Here is an 11,383-nt window from a genome sequence, read left to right on the forward strand (position 1 = left end):
CCTTCCAGCTGCAACCCAGTACTGGGAAATACACTCTCATATAGACACACATACACTACTGTGAATTTAGCTTTTTCAATTCACCTGTACTGCATATCTTTGGACTATGGGGGTAACTGGAGCACCCAGGGGAAACCCACGTGAACATGGGGAGAACGTGCAAACTCCACGCAGAAACGCCAACTGGCCCAGCCAAGGCTCGGACCAGCAGCCTTCTTGCTTTTATGCTCAAATGACTTTTATGCTGAAACTACTTCCATTTAAACAGAAAGAACTTCCTTTTACACTGAGAATTCAGGCACATACATTACACACATGAAATTACTTGCATATATGTATATACACAACTAATTGTGTATACATTTGTGAATTTTATTTTATATGTTTGCATGAGTGTTATTTGGGTGTTTATGCATGCATGGAGAGAGTTTATGGGAGCATGCAGATCAAGTTTATATATATATGCTAAGGTGTACAGGTGTGTTTGCTTGCAGCGAGTTTATATGTATATGTGTGTACGTGGGTGTATGCGTGTATCAAGTTTTTATGTATATACACAAGTTTCATATACAGTTAAAGAATTATTAGCCCCCCTGTTTATTTTTTCCCCAATTTCTGTTTAACAGAGAGATTTTTTCAACACATTTCTAAACATAATAGTTTTAATAACTTATTTCTAATAACTGTTTTTTTATATATATATATTTGCCATGATGACAGTAAATAATATTTGACTAGATATTTTTCAACACACTTCTATACAGCTTAAAGTAACATTTAAAGGCTTAGCTAGGTTAATTGGGTTAACTAGGCAGGTTCGGGTAATTTGGCAAGTTTTTGTGTTAATATGTTAATAAGCTCATGTGTTAATAAGAAAAGTTTGTTTCAAACCCTAAACGACACCTCATAGATTACTATTTATATTCCATACTCCAATTCTTATAAGTAAGTATAGTTAACACCTCAAAAATAAACAAACAAACAAACAAACACTCAGTCCCTCTCCTTTTCTTTAGTCCCTGATTTATTAGGGGTTGCCTCAGCGGAATGAACTGCTAACTACTCTGGCATATGTGTTATGTGACAGATACCCTTCCAGCCACAACCTAGCACTGGAAAACACCCATACACAAACTCACATTTACACACTATGGCCAATTTTGTTTAGTAAATCCACCTATACCACATGTTTTGGACTGTGGGGGAAACTGGAGCACCCAGAGGAAACCCACACAAACATGGGGAAAACATACAAACTCCACACAGAAATGCATGACACTTAAACCAGCAACCTTCTTGCAGTAAGGTGACAGTGGTAATCTATGGAGACCCGGAATGGACGTGATGGTGGGGAAAAAATTGGTTAAAGTGACACTGTCTGTTATCAAACAAGTGAGCAGCAAATGAATCTCTCGTTTTGTTTAGTTTGATTACTGAGGTATCTCTGTAAGAATGCACAGATCTATAATGAAAGCAATCCATTACTTAAGAGACTGTTTGTGCTCATTTAGGAGAAAATTAGCTGTTTAAAATAAAACATGCAGGACGGAGATGTTTACATATTATTTAGAGTATTTGTCTGTTTAAACATACACTGAATCCAAAAGTGTCCTGTACGTTTGCTCCTCTGTAAATGGCGTGTACAGAAGCTGATCTGGGATCAGTTTATTGTATGGAGCGTGTCTGTCAGTCAGCGCTTATACATGCATTCACTAGTTCAGAGGTAGCATATGAAAGGCGATGATCGACGCACAGCTTTAATGTAAAGAAAGTGAAAGCAGACATTTTAATATTAATTTCAGCGTGCTTTCAAGATTAAAAATATATCAGAAACATGGGAAAATACTTAATAATAGGATGATAGTGGGATATTTTGGCAAAAACGTGAGGGTTTACATGAATGAAGTGAACAGGAAGTGTTTGTGGAGAAACAGTTTTGCAAGATAACGCAAAACATCTTTGCGAGGGAACGCAAAAACCTTAGAAATATGTTTTTTCTCCTACCCAGTTTTTTTTCTTCCACCAATTTTTTCTCCACCCTAACGTCCCTTCCAGGTCTTCGTACTAACCACTCAGCCACCGTGCCGTCCAGCTAAATGAACATCATAATGTTAATAAAAGAGGAATTATGCTTACTTCTGGCTGCTGTAGACATGCATTAAAGTAATAGAAGAGAAACAATAAGTTAATTTATATTGACATTACAGAGTAATTATAAAAGCACATATCAAACAAATAATTAATAATCATGTTTTAATTCAGTAGCTGTAAGAGAGAAAAAAAAGTTTTTTTGTAAGTTTTTGCTGGAATGGTAAAATCTCACCTGAGATGACATTTCCATCTGCTCCAAAAATAAGAAGTCATTAAGGCAAGTTATATTTGCGCTAAATAGTTTTTGAATAAACAAAACTCAGACATTCATTCATATATTATTTTTAAATCACATCAGACATACAAATAAATATTTTTGGTAAACATTTTACCTTTGTCATATCTTCTATTAAATTCGCTGTTTTTTGTGACACCACACCCCATGGCCTCTCCTGTATATAAACATATGTAACAAGTACATTTAATTCATAATGTAAGACCTTTATGGAACTTTATTAACCCTGAAAAATTAACCAAATTTTGATATTGAAAAAACAAACAAAGAAAAAACAAAAAACATGGCATATAAATAATTTTTTTACTCAGAAATAGCTACTAAATGATTTGCAAAAAAATAGCGCTGAATTTCTTTATTCATTCATCATTTTCCTTCGGCTTAGTCGCCACAGTGGAATGAACTGCCAATTTATCCAGCATATGTTTTGCACAGCGGATGCCCTTCCAGCTGTAACCCAGTACTGGAAAACACCCACACACTTTTTACATGCATACACATACACTACAGCCAGTTTAGTTTGTTCAATTGCATGTCTTTGGACTGTGGGGGAAACCGGAGCACCCAGAGTTAATCCACGTGAACTCAAACCAGCAACCTTCTGGTGACAATGCTAACCACTGAGCCACCATGTCGCACGTGCTGTATTTAATATAAAATAAATTATAATATAAAAAAGAAACTAAAGTACTTTCTGGTAAAATATAGTTCAGTACTGCTGTTTTTGTATTCACATTTTTCATTATTTTAAAATGTTTAAAATATTATTAATCTGCATTCAAATAAACACTAAAATGCACAGTATCAGATAGGTTAGTAGCAAAATTGCAGATGAGATGATTATAAAAAACTATTCTTGAATAAACCTTTAGCATGAATGCAATATATGCCAAATGTCATGTTGTTGCACAAGTTAATAAGATTCAGAGCACGACTTAATCTGGGGTTGTTGCTCTCCTGCAATGGCCTCAATCCTTCTTACTTAGCATTCAACACACCCCTGTGCTTCTGTGAAATGCCAATGATTTATGTCACCATCTGTTGCTTGTCAAAATAGTTAAAGTATACGGGTATGAAAAGACTAGATTATGAAACATTATCCTGTGTTTTAATTTCTCATAGAGAATCCTTAATAATCAGGGATTATTGACACTGGATTTATGGATTATATTTATTTTTGTCCAAATAATAACACAAAAAGCTCAAATAATTTGTGCTCTGAATTTTGCATGCTGGCATGTTGTTCCATTCAAAGGATGTAAGACGTATTTACCACTCTAAGAGGTAAACTTAATTTATAATTTTGTTACACAGTTTGTTATAATTACCTTAAACAAGTTGAAACTAGTCCATTAACAATATCAGGTTCATAAAAATTCATTGTAAGGATGCTGACATGACCTTAGTAAACATTAGTTCCACAGAGAAATAATCTACAAACATAGCTCTCCTCAAGAGCATGCTAAACTTGCTCAGATTTTATATATGTTCCAAAATCTATTTCTTTTCAACCGACAAACATGCAGAGATTAGACACAGTTAGGTAGGAAATCAAGAACTGGTTGCCATGAAAATTAAATCAAATGTTGAAACCATAAGGGATTTGCAATAAACAATAATATTGCGTCAATGAGAAAATAATTTATAACCTTTGTAGATATGATATTATAACATCATTTAACCCATATCAAGCCATGCTCATTAAGGCACATTAAGCCTAGCTACACGTCAAGCCTTTTATGTCATTAGATTTGTAGTAAATTTGTCAATATATATATCCCATTATTTAAAAGTGCCAGCAAGCCATTTCTCTTTAAAACTATAAGCCATTAAAATTTACAAAACAGATGACAAATAAAAACTCACCTGATGAATTTCTCTAATGATCAGAGAAATCCCACAATCTTTAAATACACAAAATTCTTCCCAAATGCATGTATTTGCCTGGTGTATTCCATTGGTGCTGCAGTTATTCAGTGCAAATAGCGTAAGTAAATAAAAATTTACTTGTGAACACACAGAACAGGCATCATTGCAGGCTTCACCATATCCTTCAATGTCCTAATCAAAAATCCTCCATTTCTATTGAAAAGCATGAGGAGAGTGAGTGTTAGGCTCCTCAGGCCATCAGTAAGCGTGTTTTCTTTGTCTTCTTAACAGTCTGTGCCACTGAATTACGTGGACATGACCAGAAAGGATTAGTGTAATAGCCTGATGTGACTTGACTGGACTTTGTTGAGGAAATGGCACTTTCCAAACTGAAGCAGATAGAGAAATCTGGGGGATGTTGCTGTGTAATGTGTATGTGATATTTGTAAGCTGTGTAACATTTGTTAAATGAGAAGTTAAAGCTTGTGAAAACAGAAAATAACCCTAATGTAAAAATAAATATACAAAAATGTATAAGAAATGCATTTATTTACTGCACAAATACACAAAAATTTCCATGTACTAAATACAAAATATACTAAAATTGTACTTATTTAATGCTTTATTCAAATGCACTTTATTCAAAGTGCAAAGGAAGTATATTGATTACATTCTTGTTTCTACTCTGTAAAAAAATATACTGAGGATATTTTTACCATTGTTTAGTGTAGTCACCTGAATATTGCTATTCCACAAAAGGTAATCTAAATAGTACAAAAAGAATATGCGTGGGATTCCGCATACACAGTGTTTCATGCATCTGAATTTTTTACTGCGTACGCACATTTACAGCCTTGTCCATACGCAATGCTTTAGTATGAATTCACCGCAAGTCTTTGTACATGAGCCCCCAGATGTTCTCCAACATTAGGTGTTTACTGTAACTGTTTAGCTGTGCCTTTACTGAATGAGCACTGTGCTATGTCCGACAGATTGCACTATTATATCTTTCTTTTCTTTTTAATGTTTTTATAATCTGTTTTAATACATTTTAATCTTTTTTTTAATCTGTTTTAAATCATTTTAATTATTACATTTTCTTGTGTCTTTATCCTGGGTGACGCAGTGGTGCAGTAGGTAGTCCTGTCGCCTCACATCAAGAGGGTCGCTGGTTTGAGCCTCAGCTGGGTCAGTTGGTGTTTCTGTGTGGAGTTTGCATGTTCTTCCCACATTCGCGTGGGTTTCCTCTGGATGCTCCGGTTTCCCCCACAGTTCAAAGACATGCGGTACAGGTGAATTGGGTAGGCTAAATTGTCCGTAGTGTATGAGTGTGAATGAGTGTGTGTGGATGTTTCCTAGAGATGGGTTGCAGCTGGAAGGGCATCCATTACGTAGAACATGTGCTGGATAAGTTGGCGCTTCATTCTGCTGTGGCGACCCCAGATTAATAAAATTGAATGAATGTGTCTTTATTCTTGTTTATGTAAAACATTTTGATGCTCATTTTGCTCTTTTCTCTTACAGAAAATAATCACGTTGGATTGTCTTTGCTTTGTCTCACAGAAATTGTCACTTTAACGGTAAAAGATCCCTGCTACCAGCTTATTAAATGTAATAAAACTTCTAAACTATTCATTTACTTCACAAGAAGTAGCTATAATTTCCTTTCCAAATAAATACATTTTTACAGACTCTGCTCAGATGAGCGGGCAAACTCATTGTTATATTTATGAACTTAAATTAACTATAATTCTGAATATTCATATTTAATAACTTATTATTAATCATTAATATTCATAAATTAAAAAATGATTCATAAACATGTTGGATAAAATAATACACACTGTATAGAACACACTGTATACATACCTGAATCAAATCACATGACAGTAAATAAATAAAAACAAATACCAAAATGAAACCTTAACCATTTGTACAGAAATGTTATAATCCTCATCACAAACTGCCTAAATTATCATTACTGTGTCAGGCAGACAACTCAGTTGAGTAGTTATAAGTAATATACGCAAATCACTCTGAATACTTGAAAGCAAATCTCACTTGAATACATGAATAAACTTCTGTATGACATAGACACCTTAACATTATTAATAAAATTATTAGTTAAAACTAATTATTTATACATCAAAGCATGTGAATTACAGCTTTATTTGACATTTAGTTAATTCAACTAACCTTAGAGAGAGACAAAAGAATGTTGTTGCTTCACCGTCCTCTTAGTTGTCTGAGGATGTGCTGCAGTTGTCATGGTAACTGGTAACTTTTGAATTGCCACTCAGAATTCAAAAAATGCAGCTTAACTGTTCAGTGCGAACTCACTATACATGCATTTGAGTAATTTAAAGGGCACCTATGGTGAAAAATCGACTTTTAAAGCTGTTTGGACAGACATGTGTGCATGTATGGTGTATAGACCGTCATATTGGGGTGATCACGAATATCATTAAACACACCCAGTCCTTTTTTTTAATTTGGCAACATAAAAATAGTAGACCAATTGGAGCGGTTTTCAGATCGACCGCAACTTTACGTAGGAGTGCGGTCCAACCCCCCCCCCCCCCCCCCCCCCCCGTGTTCAGTTTGCTAGGATCATCAATCATCATTAAATGTGATCAAGAGTAAGTTTCACATGTTTAAAATGTTTTAAAACAGTGCACGTGTGTAATCAATTACAGCGATTTAGCTTAGCTTTACTTCATCAGCACAGCCGCATCTCAGAACAATTATAAAGGAAGACGCTTTAATCCCGGTTTGTGGACGTTAAATCAGGTTTATTTTGTACATTAATATAACAGATATCCATGCAGTGCAAAGCTAAACAGGCGCTCTGTCTGTCTGTCTGTCTGTGTGTGTGTGTGTGTGTGTGTGTGTGTGTGTGTGTGTGTGTGTGTGTGTGTGTGTGTGTGTGTGTGTACTGTTGTGCAGAGACGATGTTCGTCTTCATGTATGATTCGCATTTGTGAGTAAAAGTAACCTTACCGCAGTCCTGTCTTCAGGGTGATTCTTCATGCCAAGTTACTACATTTTGGCGACGAGGATAACACTGGTAATCGTGTGAGAGACTGTTTTACATGAGAGAGTGATAGAGAAAAGAAAAATGACAACTATTGGGACTGTAGCAGCATTTGATGAGAAAACACAGTCATGGGAAAAATACTGTGAGATTCTGCACAATTTCTTTGAAGCAAATATTATTGAAGATGCTGACAAGCAAAGAGCTATTTTCCTGAGTGTGGTGTGTGCCAAAACTTACAGTTTAATTCGGAATTTGCTCAGCCCTGACAAACCTAAATCTAAATCCTATGCTCAGTTGGTGGACTTGTTAAAGAACCGTTTCAACCCAAAGCCGAGTGAGATAGTTCAGCGTTTCAAATTTGACTCGCGATTAAGGAGGGCAGATGAGACAATAGCTGACTTTGTGGATGAGCTGCGCAAACTGGCTCAGGACTGTAATCATGGGGAAATGCTGCAACATATGCTGAGAGACAGGCTGGTATGCAGAGTAAATGATAAACGAATTCAAAGGTTAAAATAGCACTCTTGATCGAGTAGCATCCTTGGAGCAGTACCCTATACCTCGTTTGGAAGATCTGTGCAGCACATTTTCAGGAGGCAAAAAGTTCTCCAAATTGAAGAAACTTTTCATGAGTCATGCCTACCAGCAGGTGATGGTTGACGAGGAGTCCTAGAAGTTTTTCACGAAAAAAACACACAACAAGGTCTGTTTACGTATCAGCAGTTAACTTTTGGAGTGGTTCTGCTCCTGCTATTTTTCAAAGGATAATGGAGGGATTGGTACTGGGAATGCCCAAAGTAGCCGTTTATCTGGACGACATCTTGATAACAGGCGTGGACACAGCAGACCACTTAGAAAACCTGGGGGCAGCGCTGCTTAGACTGGCAGAGTCAGGGTTGAGACTCAAACCACAATAGAGAAACTAAGACAGGATTTCAGTGTATTCGGACTGCCTCGGATGTTAGTATCAGACAATGAATCTTGTTTTACAAGTGCAGATTTTGCTTCATTCATGAAAAAAAAATGAGAACAGGCCCCTTCCACCCTTACTCAAATGGCTTAGCGGAAAGAGCCGTGCAGACTTTCAAAAATTATCTTAAGAAAATGCAAGGAGAAACATTGGAGACAAAAGTGAGTAGGTTTCTGTTTAATTATAGGATTACTCCACAAACCACAACTGGATTGCTCCTGAAATGATGATGTCTCTCTTTTCTTTTCATTTTTGTTATTTTTGACTTTTAAGGGGGAAGAAGTGTAGTAGACCAAGTACAGTTCTAGTAGTTCCTGTTGTTGACCGCTAGAGGTCGCAGTTGTTTTAAGAACCCACCTGTTGGGCAGAAGGAAGGTGTGTGTGTACTGCTGTGCAGAGACGATGTTCATCTTCATGTATGACTCGCAGTTGTGAGTAAAAGCGACCTTACCGCAGTCCTATCACAGTGTGATTCTTCATGCCAAGTTACTACAAAAGCATTAAGATTTTCATCGTTTTAAGCAGTTTGTATCACTCTCTATTTTCGGCCAGAAAACTGCTCTGCAGAAGAGATGCTGAAATAAGCAGAAATATCAGTTTTGCAAACTTTCTCAGATCTCTTGGTTTTCATTTGCAATTTGTTATGACATGCTTAAAGCTGCATATAATGTTGTTTTAAAACAAAAAGTTGTAACACTTTATGATAACTACACACTATGAACCATTTATTAAGCATTAGCAAATAGTGAATTCATGTTAAGCATTAACTCTACATTAATAAACGCTAGTAAGCAGTTTATAGACCTTTTTCTTGGCTTCTGCATTGAGGGCGCCATAGTGACCAGCGTCTTCCGGTAGAATGTTCAGAACTTCCGTTTACAGCTTTTACAACTGATAATGTGCAATCCGAAAATGGGTTTCAATAGCGTTTTGAGTGAATTACGGAGTGTCTTTGTGACACAACTTTGAAAGGTGTGTGTTAAAGCTGTTATAATCTGTCAGATGTGGTTCAAGCTCGAGAGAAAAACATTCTCCTAGTTTGTGTGACTGCCGTCGGAAATAAAATGTGTGTGTGTGTGTTCCCAACCTTTCAGCTGTTAGCTTAGCAGCCCTTCAATGCGGGCACTCACACGCACGCACACACACACACGCACACGCGCGTGTGCAATACTTCACTGCATTATAGAGCAAAACTAGTTTACTGGCATGAAACTTAACAGGTAACTTATGTAAGCCATGCAATTTACAAAAATGACCAATAAAAGTCCCTTACTGATACTCTGCTGGCTAATTTGCATGTAATCGGGAGCCGTTAATGTTTCATTTAGTTAGCTTGTGTTGAGTAATATTTATCAGGGTATGTGTTTTTCCATCATTTAAAAATGCCACTTTATTTTCACTTCGTGACACTTATTAAATCAATGTGTTAGTGGGACAGTACAGGCTACGTGTGTGTCAAACAATTTGCAGAATTACATTGGTTTGGGCTGGTTCTATATTTGAAAGAAAGAGAAAATGTTGACTTTAGCAAGGATAAGGCTTCCTTTAAACAGCACAAGATGCCATCAGACAACGAGGGAAAAATGCCACGCAGCAGTTTTTTTCCATCCTAGATCACATTTTTAAATGAAACAAATTATGAAAAAAATAAATATGTGGATGTTACTGTCAGTGAAATTTCTGAAGGGGGCGGCAGGATCAGAAAACCACTCAAAAGGTATGGATATGATTCATTTCAATTCAATTCATCTTTATTTCTATAGCACTTTTGCAATGTAGATTGAGTCAAAGCAGCTTAACATAGAAGTAAATAATGATGGGTTTGCTGACATAGTGACTGTTGCTCATTATTCTGGTGTTTGTCATGTTATGGAACCTAGCACACTGCAATGTTGAGTCCTAATGCAAAGAAATGGCAGAAGGCAGTAGTTTGGAATATGAATGCTGCTTGAAAATTAGTCATGGGAGTTAGTGGAACTACTGAAGGACTATTAATAAAGCTGAATGTCTAAGGGCCTGGTGAACCTCGTAAGTGGAACTAGACTCTTGATGGATTGGAAACAACTGTTTCCTGAGTTATTTGCCATGTTACGTGTTAATTCCTAAGTAAACTCCTTTGTATGTAAGAAACACTACCTGTGTAGTACCAAGCTGCCAGTTTTGATTAAATGGCTAAAAGTACAAGAAACAGCCTTGAGTAAGAAACAGATTTTACTTTGTGTGTATGTTCAATTCAATTCAATTCACCTTTATTTCTATAGCGCTTTTACAATGTAGACTGTCAAAGCAGCTTCACATAGAGGACCATAGTAAATTAAAACAGTGTAGTTCAGTTTTCAAAGTTTAAGTTCAGTTTAACTCAGTTCAGTGTGGTTTAACAATCACTACTAAGAGTCCAAACACTGAAGAGCAATCCATCGATGCGCAGCTCTACAGATCCCGAACCATGCAAGCCAGTGGCGACAGATTATGTGAGCATGTGTGTTCTATTCAGTTGTGGAACATTTCACAGGTCTGGGGTCAGCTCTGAGTAGCCTAGTGACTGTCTGACTTTTGTATGTATGTATCATTGGAAGATACTGTTCAGAATTATGCACACACATGGACATTTTTTATGTGTAGTCTATCTGTGTTTTAACTAATCAGGTTAAAACACCTATATGTATGACAGTTAATGATGCGAGAGTATACTTGTTGATTTGAGACTGTAAGGAGAGCGGCCTACAGACTGGTCATTTTTGGGTTAAAACTGTTGGTTCCTCAACAATGTGAACTCAAGTTATTACCAGTGCATATAACAAGTATGCTACGATTGGTCATTCAAAATCCCATGGCTCGTAAAGAGTAGGGGTGTAACCCCGGCGTCCTGGCCAAATTCCCTCCATCGGCCCTTACCAGTTATGGCCTCCCAATCATTCCCATCCACTGAATTGGCTGCATTACTGTCTTACCACTCCACCTATAGCTGGTGTGTGGTGAAGCACTAGCGCCATTGTCCTGTGGCTGCTGTCGCATCATCCAATTGGATGCTGCACACTGGTGGTAGTGTGCAGAGACCCCTCACCCTAACGATTGTGAAGCAATTTGGGTGTATGGCCATATAGGATAAATGCACTATATA

General features: G+C 36.8%; 1 protein-coding gene across 1 annotated transcript in view; it reads right to left on the reverse strand.

Annotated features, from left to right (window-relative positions):
* ppef2a (protein phosphatase with EF-hand domain 2a) overlaps positions 1 to 2,535 on the reverse strand; it is a 62,438-nt gene extending 59,903 nt beyond the window's left edge. The window contains exons 1-3 of the mRNA XM_056458526.1: positions 2,484 to 2,535; positions 2,324 to 2,341; positions 2,137 to 2,145 (exon numbers count right to left, since the gene is read on the reverse strand). Of these exons, the coding sequence (XP_056314501.1) occupies positions 2,137 to 2,145; positions 2,324 to 2,341; positions 2,484 to 2,535 (79 nt within the window). The remainder of the gene's footprint in view (positions 1 to 2,136; positions 2,146 to 2,323; positions 2,342 to 2,483) is intronic.
* Between the last annotated feature and the right edge of the window lie 8,848 nt (positions 2,536 to 11,383).

This window comes from Danio aesculapii, chromosome 5, assembly GCF_903798145.1.
Source record: "Danio aesculapii chromosome 5, fDanAes4.1, whole genome shotgun sequence".
Lineage (NCBI taxonomy): Eukaryota > Metazoa > Chordata > Actinopteri > Cypriniformes > Danionidae > Danio > Danio aesculapii.